Raw genomic sequence first — 17420 nt, forward strand, 5'->3', positions numbered from 1 at the left:
TTTTGGGTGAATGTGGGGATGTAATTTTGTCTTTTGCAGCATGCCCTCAGTTTTGATCAAATAATGTTTGTAGGGAAAGACAACAGTGAAGCAACTTGAATAGTACTTGATTTCAGTGGGAAAGGATCAGGCCCATAATTAATATTTTTCAACTGATATTACAGAAATGATGAAGTGCAACATCCTGAAAATAACCGGGTTGCAGTTCATTTATGATGTTTTTTCACTTTAAAAGTTCTTAAATATGTGGTAAATCAGATCAGATTTTAAATATTTTGTGAACAGAACAAACAATGAAATTTTAAAACCACATTTATTTTTAATACAAAATCTGTTGCACTATTACAGAAGTGAGCCTGTATGTATACCCTTACATGCACAGATAAATTCAGCATCTACAATTAAAGAAGAGTAAAATTTCACGTCATTGTTACCAATACCATTGGGAACTCTTATTAAGAAACTCTCTTTGTGCTTTGTAATCAGTGTTATATAGTTCATTTTTTGTTTTTGTTTCCATAAGGAAAATGGATTATGGAAAGCTTAATGGTGCAAAAGAAGCTTGTTCAGCTGACTTCCATTTGTGATTACTTCAAATTGTGCTTTACCTACAATAAATACATAAAAGCTGTAAAGTGTACTATGGTCTAATGTAATCCACGGACACAAGCTCTTAAGATAATATCTAAAAATCTGCAGTAAATAAGTAGAACAGTTCACTATTTCATTTTCACAGCAAAAAAATATATGTTTAAGTAGATGCTTTAAAATACCATGAACTCCATTGGCTACAGTACTTCTTACACAGTACAACGTAGGCTTTTTTTGTTCTGTTTATTTGTTTGTAACACCTAGAAGCATATAGCATCTACACTTTAAGTGTATTTACAAATTCAACAAATATCTACATATAAAAAGCATACTTAAAATTAAACTTGATGCAAGTTATGAAAAACCAATTTATTGGCAAATGAAACTGAGCATTCCTTCAACCATAGGTTGCTATAAAATTTCATATTTGGAGGTAAACCGTTTGATTGATCTAGTATGTGAAAGGATATTTTTGTAACTGATAAGAGTAATCCTTTACCACTAAACCTTGTTAGCATTTGTCAGATTCCTTGAATTCTGCGGTTTGAGCAGTAATCTACACGCTGCTTTCATGCTGGAGATAATTTCAAAAGTTGCCACACGGGTCAAGCAATGACTCAGAGGAAAATTTGCTGTTGCTGGCATGGCATTTTTTAACATATTTTGCAAGAGCGTTTTAGGTTTTGCAGCATTATTCAAATATCTGAATTCAGCCATTTTTGTATAAACTGTGTAAGGCAATGAAATCGTGTTGTGCTCTAACGGTCTAAAAACTGTTATTTTATCTTCAAGGGAAAAATCATATTGTGCTTTGTGTAATTTAAAACATGTTAACTCCTTGCCTTTTGCAGCTCAACACTTTAGGAACATCTCTGCTTTTTACCAGTTACTTTGTTTGGCAATGATAGTAGTTCACTAATCACAGTTTATTGCACCAACTTAGTAGTACAGTGCATTATGGAATGCATATTCTATAAAGGCACTGAATGTATTTTGCCCTGTGTCTTCTGGAATATTTTGTCTCATTTTAAAATTTCACTTCAGTGACTGTACAAATTCCAAAATGCATTGCAATGGATATTGGTTTATGTCTTAAAATCAATCCAACATACACACGATGTAAAAATAGAACACTGTAGTGCTGTAATACTTGATAGATTAGGAAGGCTATAAAGTAATAGGAACAAAGAGCAGATAACAGGATCTCAGTAAGCATCAGCAAATGCAAGTGTCATAATTAAATCATTTAGCAATTATATACCATACATACTGTTCCTAATTGTCTTGCAAAAAGACATATGATACCTAGACATTAAGTCACCAATTTCACAACAATGTCCACAAAGACATTGAAGTTCTATATAATACTACTGTAACACTCTGACAATGAAAACGGAATTCATATCCAGGAATTCAGCTGAGGACTGCATAACAAAGTATCAAACCAGATTTTAATAGCATACACGGGTTTATCTGTGAAATGTGTAGCATTTTTCATGCATTATACTGTACTTTCAACAGGAAATAACATTAGCAGATGATGTTATATTATTTGTGTCAGTTCCTTTTTAAAAAAAGCAAAAATACTCAAGTTCAGAGCAAAATTATTGAGTTTTTCACTTTGATTCATACTAACATATCACTTACTGTGTTTTTATAGTGTATAACTGTATTGACCTATATGTTCTCATCGTATAAACATTTTGTTGCTAGGAGCATTGTCACCTGTATGTTCTTAGTATGAGAAGGAGGATGCACAAGTGCTTTAAACACAATGGAAAATATTCTAGGAAGGGAATTGAGTTTTTTGATTAAACAAAGGAATTCATGGCATTGACAGGAGAAGGAGCCTCAGAACTTTCATTTCCTTCTGCAGGTTCTTTCTCTTTTTTACCACTGTATTGTCCAATAAAGGAGCCATCCTCATTGAACTGACCATTTACACCTTCGCCATAGTCAACTAAACTATCATCACTGTCCTCCTTTTTCACAGTCCTGTCTGAAGGCGTTCGGCTTCCTTTCTTTAGAGGTTTATGATCCTCTGCATCACTGGAAAAATACAGGAAATTCAAATAATTAAGAGACATATCATAATTTACAAAAGCAAAACCAAAACAAACCATGCATGCAGATTTTTAAAAAGCGTGTGCCCAGTCCTACAATCCTTTAGTAAATGCAATCACATTGTAGAAACAAACTGATGTGATAAATACATGGTGTAGAAATGGTTTAAACATATAATGTCTTCAGTAGAGGGAGTGCAGTTTTCCCACCGTGCATGGTTTTTCAATGATAAGATATTCTGCTCTTGATTTGGAAGCAAAAGAACGGCAAGCATTAAAAAGGGGGTTGTTAACATTATAAGAGCAAGTTCTTTGTTCTTCAAAGAAAAAGCTTATGCTGTGCCATGAAGTTAGTCTGTTAAACTTCATAATTCATTGATTCCTTGAATATGAATGAAGAATGAATTCGGTTAAATGAAATATATTGATTCTTTCTGCTAGTAAAAAAGAAAAAAAAGTGGGACATTTCAAATAATTTGTTACATTATGCAGGCTAGGCTTGCAATTTTCAACCTTACCTTTCAAGAGACCTATATAGTCCATTAAAAGGGTGCAGAAGAAACAAATGAAAATAGCCTAAGAAGAAAAGCAGAGTCCATATCCTGATCATGATCAGTATTCATTTAATAGGAATTTGAGCTTATAATTGCTAAAACATTCAATATGTTCAGACACAGAATCTCTTTAGTTGAATATTGGTAACACAGGTCAGTTTCAAGCATGCTAAAGATCTTAGAAGTATTTTAGACTTTTTTTTTTTTAGTTATGGAAGAAATGCTTTGCCCGATTTCTTTTATCTTTGCTACCACCACCCTGTGGGTGTATGCACATAGAAAAAGACTGTTTTCATTGTTTAGACGGTTAGCTCTCTATTATACTCCTGACTCAAATACAATCTACATATGATAGGGTCCAAATCTAGTGCAGCAGACTTTGCTGGGCTGTGTTTAGATTTTTTTTTCTTCTATTAAACAAACAGGCTGTGAATGACCTTGAAGCTGAAGACTTCAGCAATAGTTCAAGCTGTGGCTTCCCATTTAGTAACCATTGGGTTAAGCTGCACATTCAAATGCAAATATCTAACTTGTAGGTATAATAAAACACTCAAGCCCATATGCATATAGGGCATAGAAGGGGTCCACAAACGTGTTTTATTTATTTATTCACAGATTCACAAATTATGGGGGTGAAAAATAATTTTGTATTAGGAAAAGCAAAACTTACATTGTGTCATACTAACCCAGAACGGCTTGTTAACTTTAGACATATATTCAGCACTGAGTGTTTTGAATTAGCTGCATAATTCCTGTTAGTAAATTCTTTAATTGTTCACAATATCTGTTTTCCATTCTTATTTGAAGGGATATCATCATATAATAATCAAGAATTTACTGTTGTCCAGCATGCACAAGAGCACACAGATATTGATTCTCTTGATTAATATTCTGAAATGCACTTTAACGTCATTACAAACCATTAAGCCAACTTTCTATCACACAAGCTACTTTTTACATTATCACCTCCTCTTTTTAGGCTTCAGAACATCCCAAATGGCTGGACCTTAAGAAAATCTGTTATCTATAGGCAGACCTATATTTACAAATAAATACATCACTGTATATGTTTTTATATCTACACATAGACAGAGAGAAGGTGTGCTATTGTATCATATATGTGCATTTAAGGATTTAATGTTTGAATAAAAAAGTCAAGTGACAAAGGAGTTTTGTTTGTGGCTACCTAGGCATACATGGCACGAGGATACAAACAATATCCTCATCTTCTCTGCCTGCTTTGGTATCATGAGCATACAAGGTATTAACAATGACAAGAATTCTACTCTACAATTTGAACAGCAGGACTGCTCACAAAAACAGAGTTGGCAGGGAGTGTGGTGGGCTCATGGTACATCATGCATGCAAGCGCCTGTAATTACATACACAGCCAGCATCCTGAGTTGTTTCTTGTTGGATCTCTCAGAAGAGCTTTCATTTTGGCAGGGCATTATATTTGTCAGGATGAGGAGGGAACAATGTATTTACACATCTTATGCTTGAATATCCTTTTAGCTAGCTAAGAATAATGTGATTTAGCCATTTTCACTGTTTTCACCAAACACTACATATGTATGATCTGAATCAACTTAAGATGAAACACATCACTTCTGAGTAGCACTATATCATGCTGCAATAATACTGTATTAATCTTTTCCATTTCAGTCAAATATCTGAATGCAAGCGACAGATCCACAGTCAGACAAACTACAGCATAATTAAGCCTTATATGGCTGGAGCTTCTAGTCAGCCTCATCTCTCCTGGTAATATTACTATATCTGCTGAAACAAACATATATATATTTTAAATCTGTTGAGTACCCATATGGGAGACTATCTCTTCACTCTGCTTGTTCCATTCTCTCATGACATATAGCTCACACTTGTGAATGTGGTTAAAAAGGTTTGCATTAGAACTGCTGCCTAGGAGACGGATACATTCACCACTTCAATTTTAAGGAACATGTTTTTTTCCTGAAATTCAGTTGTGGAGTTTGCAGTGGTCTGTATGTAACTGCAGTTAGCAATTAATACTGCATGTGTGATCTTCCTGATTAATTCTTGATTAATTCTAAAGCATTAAATCCATAACCACCACTTGCTATATAACGTGTGGTGTGAAAACAGAAAAAAAAACAAAAACAAAAAAAAAGAGTTTCTTGCATCACACTCAGATCTAACAAGTTGTTAGTCACGTATAGTGACTGCTCCATAAATATTAGGCAGCTCAATTCATTTCTAGTTTGATATTTTACAAGTGCAAAATGAGAGCCTGCACAATTTTGTGTTTCCAAATGTTCAGATAATCTTGGATGAAATGTAATAAAACACATAATATAATTTAAACTTTTGACATACATGCTGCAATGCAAAAAACAGGGTTACAGTTACAATATACAAAGATATAAATTAAAATACATGGTATAGTACCAGCAGAAGGGACAGCAGTCATTTTATACTAATGTAAAATTGAGCTACTCAGTCAGAAAATATTACATGCTTTTGTGAGGTTTTCAGTGAAGCATGTGAACTTGCTTATTGTAATGTCTTTAAATAGCTATTGAGTCACCACAACAAAATATATTTTGTGCATATATACATGTGCATTTAATACGGTGAGAACAGTGAGGTACAGTAAGCTAATTGTACTGGGAATTCACCTGAATAAAGATTTGGGTGAGTAAGAATTGCTGCCAAGATTTACAAATAGAGATGCCTGAAGGTAGGCTCGCAAGTGTATATTTAGACATCTAAATAAGTGGTTTGATTTTCAAAGGTGCTGAGCAGCCAGCAGTTTTCACTGAATCTAGGCATTCAGCTCCTTTAGAAATCAGGTCACCTCTTGTACACAGGCTCCTAAATTTTTCAAAATGATTCGTGATTTGGAGGTCTCTCAAATTTTGGACATTTAGCTTGAGACATATTAAAGGGAACTGATTTTCAGAAAGTGCTTACCATGTATCCTAACTTTCAGCACCCATTTGTGAAAATCTTGGTCAACATTTACATGATCATGTCAACTGCAATATTTTCAGGATAAAACAATCCATATAACACAACAAACCTTTAAAAATGTAACCAAATTGTTACTGCATATGTAACTATTTTGTTTTGTTAATGCTGATAAGCACTGCACAAAAGTCTTCAGTTGTTCCAGAAATTCTGTCCAATTTAAAAATGACAAAAATATAATTTCCTTCTCAAGAGTTCAGAATGTAAATCATTTAAAAGTTCTGTACTATACAGCGTATGATCAATTTAATTCTTACACTGAAACAACAAACCTGTTACCTAGTAAGAATCTTGCTTACCAAAAGATCCAAATATTTTGTGAGCTGTGCTTCAGTTAACTTAATACTTTGCCAAAGTTTCTGAATCTTTTGTTTTGTTTAAATGTACTCACTGTGGGATGACAACTGGCAATGAGCAACGATGGTATTTATGGTACTGAATTTTACACAGCCTGGTACAATAAGCAGCAAAGAAAGCTCATGGAGAAACTATTGCTTCCTATTCTACTGTAACACTTTTTACTTAAAATTCCATGATAACAAAATATTTGGACTTAACTGGAGAAGTTCTCTGTGCAGAACAACACGTGAGCACAGGTAGCTCAGTTCATTACTTTAGGGTATACAAGTAAATAAGAAATACTTTATAATTGTATCAGAAACATTTGTAACAGCACTGACTTCATACAATTATTGTACTTTCTACAAAACAAAACAGAATCTTTTTACTTCCAAGTTCCTTTATGTAACTTATATTTATTTTATTTTATTGGGGAGGGGGTTACAAAATTTATTTATAATCTAAATAATGAAAAAATACTTACACAGTTGGTTGCATTGGGTCTGTGATTTTTCTATATGCTAGTAAGGATGCAGATTCTATTGTCTGTATAATTAAAACAAACAAACAAACAAAACTGCAGATTTACACAGGAGTGTACCTGCATGGAGGTGGATGCTGGCGCGAATGCACAGTTACAGCATATGCAAAAATCAAATCTGGGCATGGGGATTCCCTCCCTTTTTGCACCACAGAAGTACAGTAAGAAGTTCTGCCAAAGTGCTGGCAGTGGAAAAAGCAGTTGGGATACCCAGGGAGCCTCCCACTCCTCATTTGGGAGGAGGGAAAGTAAGAATAACGTGATTTTTATCAACCCGGATTATGGTTAAGACTTGTGTGCTTAGATGAGCAACTACTAAATTTTTGGAGGAAGGGAAAGAAAGTGAGGGTGAGGGAGTGAAAAAAGGAAGGAACGAAGGGAAAAGGAGAGATGAAGGGGTAGACGGAGAGGACATGAGAACACTCACGTTTCATACAGTGCTTTTATATCCCTGGGGGTGCAAAACAGAGAAGGGACCCTGGTGCTCTGGGGGAAATGAATGAGTTTTCAATGTGTTGCCAAGAAGCATATTGCACAAAACAGCTGAATTGTCTCATTATGAATTCTGAAGCCCAAAGAGCTGTAGAATATCAGCTTTAGAATGTTTAATAACTCACTGCAAAACCAGATTGCTAAAGCCAGAAATTCTGATGTAGTATCTGTGAGGCTTGCTCTTCTTGTTTATGGAGCTTCATAAAACTTTTCCAAAATACATGCATGACAGATCATAAAATCCCTTTTTCTTTCTTTACTCATGATTTTATTCACTGACTTATACTTACCTATTGTAATTTTTAACAGGAAAATAAATTACAAATTTACTGAAAAAATTTGTAGTGAAAAATTTAAAACCAGTATTTTGAAATGTTTTGCACACACACTACATATAATTAACATTGAGACAATAACTACCAGGAACAAAATAATAGGTGTGAACATGTATGGATTTTGCACTGAGATGAGGTTGTTATCATAGTAAGTCCAATGACATGCTTGCTATTTGCTGTGCTAGAACCAAACCTTAAGTTCCTAGCTGTTTAATAAAGACTGATACTAATGGATGGCTAGACATTTTTCCCTATTATCTTATATTAGGAACCTTTGCTCATTGAAATTAAAAGACGTATTTTGGAGACATGAATTAAATATCTTGAATAAAATGGCAACAATCATGTAACAAAACTAATTCATTTTTCTTCCTGGTTTCATGAAACAAATAGCAAACTTGTAGCTGATGGTTGAGATGAGTGAAAAAGTGAGGAGGTGAGAATGAAGAGCTTAACTGTAGTGAATTTAAGAATATTTGAAGAAAACACATTAGAAAGGTGGAGTGCGCAGAACAGCTTTACAAGTTCATCACAATTTTTAAAGGAATGTATTACCTGCAAATCTTTTCTGTGTCTACATATTAGTCATTCCTCCCTAGAGATAGGTACATGCAACAACCAGTCAGAATGCAGAAGAGGTTTTTGTGCTCTCTGTACAGCTCAGCAGCCAACCAATTCCCAGTAGATTCTTCCATAGTCACAGACATGCAAAATAACTCAAAATATGGTTAGCACCATCCAGTTGGTAACACGCAACTTCTTTCACTTCTAGCATAACTCTGACTAGAAGGGGGAGACATTCTGGGCTGATGGATATGAGGATGCAGAAAATGAAGTTTGTAGGGAATAAATTACTTTTTCTGTGCTCTCAGATCAACAGCCTGAAATGATTGGGTATAAGAGGCCATATAAATATCTTAGATACATATGGCCTCTCTGTAAACCTGACCTGAAAACACTTCCGAACCCTTCTGCTCATAATCCCAAGTCAAGTGGGTCTGAAGATGAAAGGGATAAGGAATTCCTTCTCTGTACACTAGAAGTGTATAAATCAATCCAGAAGCCTATGCAGATTTTAGAGATTTTACTACCTTTCCTTAATCTCACTAAATAAAAAAAAGGTTTTGTCTAGATATGTTTTCTTAGCATCTCAGCAATACCAGGGCTTTCTTTCAACTGTGGCAGAAGCAGGAAAAAAATTGGAAGTTTAAGCTCTTGTTCTAAGACAAGATCAGATGAAACATTTGACAAGTGTCAAGGAACCATTCATGACTTCCTCTTTGTGAAAGAAAAATATCAGGGAAGTTTACAAGAAATAGCAGACAATTCACTGACCCTCCCACCTGATGCTATGACTACTCGGGAAAAAAAGACTTCTAACAGAGGAGTCAAAAGCAGTGACCCAAAAGAAAAGTGACAAAGAAATTGAAGATTCAAATTAAGACCCCTCAAAGTAAATGTAAGTGGGGACAAAGCAAGACCCACCAAAAACAATTAGAATATGCAGAGATAATTCCCCACTGGGAATTCTATAAAATACCCCTTAAGCTACAAGGTCAAAAGCTGCTCCATTTATCAAGAAATCCAGGATACAAAAGACATCTTCTTAACTGAAAACTCTGAAACTACAACAGAGGAAAATGATATTGTAAGCCTTAAAATATATCCCTGATGCTGACCATCATGCAGAATAAAGAAGGATTGCAATGCCTTATCTAATAAAACAAAGCACTCAGAGTCAACCATTCCTAAGCAAGTCTCTCACAGTCCAGATGTGGATTTCTGATTGAAACACTTGCTTGTGGGTCAAGATGTTGTGGAAAACAGGCAGAGGAACACTAAGATGTATATCTGCAGACCATCCCTGGGATGATCACACTGACACTCTTACTACTGTATAGGCCTTGTCCTGTATAGTCTTCTTGAACACCTTTTACAGAATTGGGATTGGTGGAAATATATGCTACAGAAATCTCTGGTTCCAGAGAACAGAAAAAAATCAAACAGTTGTACTGACTGAAGAAGCTTTGAAGTTTTCTATTGTCTTCAGTGATGAATGTGCATTTATGACCTCTCCCCAACTGTGGATCAGCAGGTTTGTAGATGTGGATAAAATTCCCACTTCCCTGGAGTAATGAATATTCTGCCTAGGATAGAAATTTGGCTTCTCCTGCAAGGTGAACAGGGTTGACACCTCTTTGGTACTTTTGCACTGAGGGGAACAGGAGCTCCTTGTATAGCCTCTGATTTCAGGTCTCTTTACACAGTCACAGTCTCCTGCTTAGTTGCTTGTGTCACTACTAAGACATTTTCTGTTTCCAGCATACTGGCCTAGACTAATCTTCTTCCAAGACTCAGAAGAGGCACAGGGCTTTACTGATTGCTCATAACAACAGCATGTTGATATAAAATAGCTTTCTGGAGGGACTCAATTTCATTTCTACTTTGTGATGGTCCAGGTATGCTCCCCATCAGAACAGGCATGCATCTCCAGTCACTGTGTGCTTCTGGGTTTCCTGAAGTGACATTTCCTTCATTGCATGAATCTGTCAAGAAATACATTCACCAGCTGAAGAGGCTAAACCAGCTCATGTGTGCCTTCACATGGAGAAATCACAATTGAAGAGGTCTAAACTGAAAACAGTCCAAGACATCACATCTGTACAGGATACTAGGAAGACTGGAATGTGAATGGGACAATGAATCTTCTTAAATCTGATATTGTAACCTTTCTGGAAAGTATTAATTTGTGGTAGAATCCTTTGCACCTTGCTTTGAGACAGCTATTTCTTTCGGTATGGGATTGTGCCTTCTTAGAGACACTTCTGCCATGACCTTTGAGAACACTTTAGGGCCAGAAATCAAAGTGAATGGAAGGGCTGATACTGAAGACTGATAAAATAAGAACTGAGATACTGGTGATCTGTAGTGATGTCCATAGTACGTAAGCATCTTGTGGGTCTACTGATATCTCCTGGCTATACTCTGTGAGGAGAGTTCTGGATTACTCAATTTTTAATTTATTACGAATAGATTGGGTCACCTGAAGTCCAGAGCTGGTCTCTCTTTGAAGACTATGAAATTCAGAGAGTAGACACCTAGACTTTTTATTCAGTAGGGCTTGAAATCACAGCCTTGGCTGATAACAAAAACGCACTGCTTTTTCCTGTGGAACAGAGAGGGAATTCAGTAGGAAGGGAGAGCATTTCTACAAATTCTGTGCTGTATCCCATTAGGGCTATCAAAAGGATCTACATGTCTAGTATCATAGTCCAGTCACTGAATATGTCAACTTCTTCCACCTATTTTGGCCCTTGAAAGATTGGGAAACAGCCCTATGAAGTCAGAAGGCTCCTCTTAATGGATCTATTGTCTCCCTGAAAACCAGGCTCCCTTATGTAGTTGGCACAAAAGGATCGAGAGACCCCATACTTTCTCTGTCCCCATTAGCCATTGCTGAAAAACATGATGTCCAGAGCCATCCCTGGATTTCCACTCATCTGATTGCTTTACCTCCTGACAGAGGGAACACGAGAGGGAACTAATCCTTGAGAGCTTTGAAGACTGCTTAGCCCTGCTCCTGGATGAGGGGGCTTCTGATCTGGTACTGGAGGATTCATCTGCTGATCTTCTGGACAAGTTGGATTGCTCAGATTTCACAGACACTGCTTTGGTAAAGCCAGGGTCTGCGTCATGAGTTTTGATGGCACAGTTTTCTCTTCCTGTCTTTGTCCAATGTCTTTATTGTCCACATAGACATGGACCTGAAGTGATGAAAAAATTCAAAATACTCGAATTCTTAGAGAAATTTTTAGAAAGAACCTAAACCACCTTTCCTCAAAGAAGCATTGCACCATGACCAGAGCTGTGTGAGGTGGAATGAAACTGGGAACTAATTGGCTGCACTGATGCTGAGCTGCAGAGAGGGTGCCAAAACATCTTCTGCAGTTTGACTGATAGCTGGAGATGCCCTGTCTCTAAGGAGAAAAAAAGGAAAGCCCATCATAGGCTAATGCCTCAGAAATTCATTTTAGAAAGGAGTTTTCTGCATGGTGACTTAGATGAGCAACTCCTTTCCTGTGAACAATTATAGAAGTTGCAGATGTTGTTCTCCATATTCACCACATAATGGGTTGGTAATATCTTTCTTAAAATGCATTATAAAACCATTTAACAAAGCAATAGATGGTTCTGTGGGTTAACACACAAGCCATTTAAATATGGATACATACATTCAAACCCTGGTACATGTCAACACATAAAAAGCAAATTCACTGGTCTCATCCTAGACCTGACTGAATATTTGTCAAAATCACAAAGCCATCACATAATTTGGCACAGTTCTGCATCAATGTCAGTTTCTGCTAAGGAAATGTCCAGGAATAGAAAAGCAGAGGGGCTGTAAATTAGAATTCAGGTACAATAGCTGGGCTGTATAGAGAAGATTGTATAGCACTTGTTTGTACTGTGCCTGTTCCCAGCCAATGCTTTCAGTCTCTCATTTTTGTCAGCTAAAATCAACTAAATTAACCCAATAGGCATTTCAAATTAAAAACAAACACCAAGTTTAAAATATTTTTATACTGACTTGGTAAATATTATGAGGGATTAGAATAATTTTAATAGCTGCAGGAGTAAACAGAAACTGCTCTTTGGCATTCAGAACAGTGAAAAAATATAGAAATTATTCCAGCCAGATGAGATGCACATTCCGCTACACAAAAAAATGTTACAACAGTCCAGTGAACCCCATTTGAAAGAACAGATTTTCCATGCACTAGAATTGATTACATATAAAAATTAAAGTCTTTTAAATTGTTATTTACATAGGAATATACTATAAAGAATATATTACCTATGGAAAAATAAATGTAACACTGACCTGTGAAAGAAATAATAAAATCCTTTTCTGTACTAAATCAAAATGTATTTAATATAATGGTACAGCTCTCTTTAAAACACACCATATGTAACTATTATGAAAAGACTTCTTTAAAGAGTATCTTTTTTGTGCTGCAAGGAGATTCAGCTCACATGTTTCTGCAAGAATGACAGTCAAAAATGGCATGCAAGAATGACAGTCAGCTCAGTGACATGGTCTGAAGCAGTCTGCTGTATCTCATGCACTGAATTCTCTGGAGTGGTGTGTTTTTCTTAAGTGATAGTTCCTCTTCTCTGTCGTGTAATTAATTTTTTTGCTGTTTCTGTATTGGTACTGGCAGCAATTTTAAAAGAACCCGCATTCCAGTGAATGGGATACAGGTTACTACTGTCTCTGTTTATATGAGAAGCACATTTCCAAGACAAAGTATTTTGTATGTGCTGCAGGACAGGGCAAAAGTGCTCCCAAGTATTTGAGATTTTCAGTATATTAAAGATGGGCCAGAGACTAAACTCTGTATGGAAATGCCCTTAATTTTGAGACATCAAAATTCAAATTTGGATCTGAATTTTACAGTGATGGCCCATCGCTAAAATATAGGATAAAATTAGCATAATCCTGCAAATCCTAATTCTTGATGTTTTACATTTTTCTACCAGTCTCATTAAAGATATATTTATAATTAATTATGTAAAACATTAAATGCAAAGTAATTTGCACCATTACAAAAGGTTGTAATTTCATTTTCATAAAATAAGTGTCATGTTCTATAAACTATATTTTATTCCTAAATCTAAAAATTAACAAGAGAAGGAAACATAAGGAAAACTATGTGTTAACTGCTTACCTGTATTCACCAAATGTTCCATCATCTTCTTTCATAGGCTGAATTTCTGGATCAGCATGTGCATCTTCCTTTTCCTTCACTATAATATTTGAAATTGGGATTTAATCATTAAATTTTAGGACTAAATATTTAAGGCCCTGATCCTGCAAAATGACCTATTTGGATGTGAGTACTATGGATTGGGCAGGATCACTTTGTAAAACCGGGGCCTTAGATTGTTACTTCTAAATAAAATGCATATGTGGTAGCTTAAAAATATCTTTACTGAAGGACAAGATACTGTACATCATTTGGCAGTAGTGAAAGTCCTTTGTTGCAGCCATTTTTGAACATGATTTAAAAGGGACACTTGCAGATTTAAAATTCTATTTTAAAAATGCATTACTTTTTTAGATTAATAAAAAAGTCAGAGTATTAAAATTTAAATACGTTAGTTTTATTTATGCTGTTAGTTGACTGCATTTCACTCATACTAATAAAGGAAAATGATTAGTTCATTTTGCTTTTGATTATAACCAGTTTCTAGCAAATTTGCTTTCATCTTCTTATCCACTGGTACAATTGCAGGAATGCCTGGGTTACAAACAATACATAGGGAATGTTTATTTTTATTTTAAAAATGGTTTCCATGGATTTTTTTTAACTACAGGAAGAATTTTTGTTGTTGTAACTATTTTTTTTTTAAAACTAACCAAAACCAAACCAAAAAATCTCCTATATTTGGGGATAAATATGACATAATCTTGTCTCTCTTAAAGTTAACTGTATTTTTCAAAATATTTTTCCTACAAATACTATTTTCAATTAAATACATCTTCTTTGTATACTGAGGCTGCAATCCTCGGAGCACTCAGAGATTTAACTAACTTTACGCATGTGACTAGTGCTATTTAACTCATGTAAAGATATTAACATGTATTTACAATATTGGGACGTTTGATACCAAGGTGACAGAACCCTAGGAATAACTAAGATAGAAGATAGATATTTAAATAGTACATATGCCAATAAATTGTGAATATAGTACATATGCCAATAAATTGTGGGAAATTATATTATGAATCTTACAAGTTTTTTAAAAAAATATTGTTTGTGTCTTTTCATTACTGTTTTGCTAGTTATTATTCTAATATGTTATCCTGATATAGTAGTTATGGGTATGTGGTTTATAGTATCACATTTTTACACTAGTAACAATTTTCATACTTGGTTCGTACAAATTTAGTTTATATTCCATTATTCAAGGTGATGTGAATCATCTTTGGCAGTAAAATTATGATAATGCATGTCATCTTGAGTAGTCACTTCTGGCTCTTATAATTACATATTGAAATAACTGATTTCTTTTGCCACAAGCCAGCTCAACATGACATGCTAAAATCAAAACACACAAAATTGTTAGTAATTGTGTGCTACGTATATCTCAGTTTATTTATGGAACTATACTTACTGTTGGAAAACTACATCATAGTGACTATCCAGACACATCTGTGGATGAGTAATGCACTGAGTAAAATTTATTCTGAAATAGCTGTAGAACAATTGGCACAAAGAAAGCTTTCTAACTGGCTATTAGCACATGATGTTATGCAGTCAATGTCCACTATGACTAGCTGATGAACAGGTATGACTTCTCCTGCATGTTATTATTTTAGTTTACATTGATGTATATCCTACCTGGATATTTGCCACCCTTATTCCTCCTTATGAAGCAAACAATCAGCAAAATCAAGATAAGAAGAGCAACAGCACACATAAGACCAATGAACCATCCTTGAGTAGCAATGTCAACCTGCCGGCTTGCCATTGCTGAAGAATGAAAGGGAAAGAAATATTAGATTATCTGATACACATTTAAATGTGTTTTATATTATTATTCACATAAATAACATATCATTTATTAATGCAGCAATAGTAACAATGTGGCAGTTAGCAATCATGAGGGATATAGCAACACTGTAGTTTGTAGTTGTTTAAATTTAAAAATTGTAGGTTTTTAAAAAGCTTAGTAAAGCTTAGTAAAAGTAAAAAAGCTTAGAACTGACTTTTGAATATCTCTAACATTCCTGTATTTTACTAATTTATCATTTAAGTTTAAAAATTCATTGTAAAGCATGTACATGTCCTACACATATACACTTTTTACAAATGTTAAAATTGTTCTCAAACTCACACTGATACAAGTAAAAAAAGGAATTGTGTTTTATAACTTATAAACATCTGGATTACATTCTTAAAAAAGCAAATACTCTTTGGCTAGCACAGGCCAATTCCACTGAAACAAGGGAGAAGGTAGGTCATTCAAGACCCCACCATTCAATTAGAACAAGAAATCAGCATTTGAGCACCATGTAAAGCCTTATTAGGATTCTGCTTTCTTCCAGGCCAACTATTATCATACAGTCCATCTTGATTGCCATGATTTAACAACCTATTTTAGCTTTTGAAGGACTAAGTGGCATTTGACTGGGCAGCCCCTCCCTGGGTCTCTCTCTGACCTAGTTTCCTCTGACTGTCTATCATGACTTTGGAAAGTGACATTCAGAAGAGACATCAATTATAGAGCAGATACTGAGGGCCTTTATGCAGGGTTGGAGCTTCCATTTCTTGTGCATCCCAGAAATCTGTGTGGTTTGGGTGCTGTGCCCCTGTTTCCTATTGTGTTACACAGGATGAGTTTTCCTAGTGAACGCAGTGTTTTCCCACTCTCACATGTGAAAATTGTGGAGCCAGCTGCCCTGAGGACTCCCCTTAAAGGGAGAGGGAACCCTTGAAGGAGGACAATAGAGGAGAAGACAGTTGAGAGAAGAAGAGGAGGAGTGCATCCACCTGCCACCAGCCTGTCCGCTCCCTGCCACTCCTCACTCATAGAACCCCTGGCCTGTGAAGAGCAGTCCAGGAGATTTGGGTCTGTAGGGGTTGATAGAGACAACAGATCCACAGGGATGGGGAAAACCCACAGGCACAAAATCCCCTCTCTGCACAGATGGGATATTTTTGTCCAGAATTTCCAGATTCCTCTGCTCCGTTTCAAATGAGCCCATGTGCCAGGGAGGTTACCCAGAATTTCTATTGAGATCAGTGGCATCTCACATCCAATCTCAGTAGAAATTCTACGTAAGAGTAGTTTATGTCTTAAGATCCATACATGAATCTCCCTTGCTCTGCCTCTGTATGAGAGAGGATCAGCCACCTCTATGGCACAGTCTCCCTCTCCAGATTCTGAAGAGGGTGCTCTGTGCACTTGACTCCAGGAAGAAGAAAGAGGAGAGGAGGAACAAGTAGCTGTGCTTAGGTAGGGGATGGGTTCAATGAAACACATACCTTTCCCCCAACAGCCCTGCAGAGATGACCGGGGAGATTACCACTCCTCCTCAAAGGAGATCCATCTTTAAGGAAAGTCCTGGGGACAGCTCTGGCCAGACAAATCCCTGGTAGTGCAGCTCCATTGGAGCAGCAACTCCTTGCAGCCAGAAGTCGAAGGAGACACTGGGGTTCCTGAGCCAATGTGAAAGCACAACCTCGGGATGGCCCTGGATTCTTGTGGATTTAGGGTGACCAGATGTCCCGATTTTATAGGGACAGTCCCAATATTTGGGGCTTTTTCTTATATAGGTGCCAATTACCTCCCACCCTCTGTCCCGATTTTTCACACTTACCATCTGGTCACCCTATGTGGATTCCCAGGATCTGTAGGCAAACTCAGGGTATCTTTGAAGTTTGGAGGCAGGACCTGCTGCTCATTCCACCTAGAGTGCAAGTCC

General features: G+C 36.1%; 1 protein-coding gene across 26 annotated transcripts in view; it reads right to left on the reverse strand.

Moving 5' to 3' along the window:
• Window positions 1-294: 294 nt before the first annotated feature.
• The window catches only part of NRCAM (neuronal cell adhesion molecule), a 280578-nt gene continuing 263452 nt past the window's right edge, over window positions 295-17420 (reverse strand). For 24 of the 26 annotated variants that reach the window (XM_084641215.1, XM_084641210.1, XM_084641209.1 and 21 more), the window contains 3 exons: window positions 15334-15465; window positions 13657-13735; window positions 295-2640 (listed from right to left, as the gene is read on the reverse strand). In XM_084641215.1, the coding sequence (XP_084497341.1) occupies window positions 2403-2640; window positions 13657-13735; window positions 15334-15465 (449 nt within the window). In that variant the 3' untranslated portion in view covers window positions 295-2402. Of the gene's footprint in view, window positions 2641-3172; window positions 3185-7043; window positions 7106-13656; window positions 13736-15333; window positions 15466-17420 lie in introns of those variants that run through there. The other 2 variants (XR_014713314.1, XR_014713315.1) reach the window with 2 other exon arrangements.

The sequence above is a fragment of the Lepidochelys olivacea genome, assembly GCF_965140295.1.
Source record: "Lepidochelys olivacea isolate rLepOli2 genome assembly, chromosome: 1".
NCBI lineage: Eukaryota > Metazoa > Chordata > Testudines > Cheloniidae > Lepidochelys > Lepidochelys olivacea.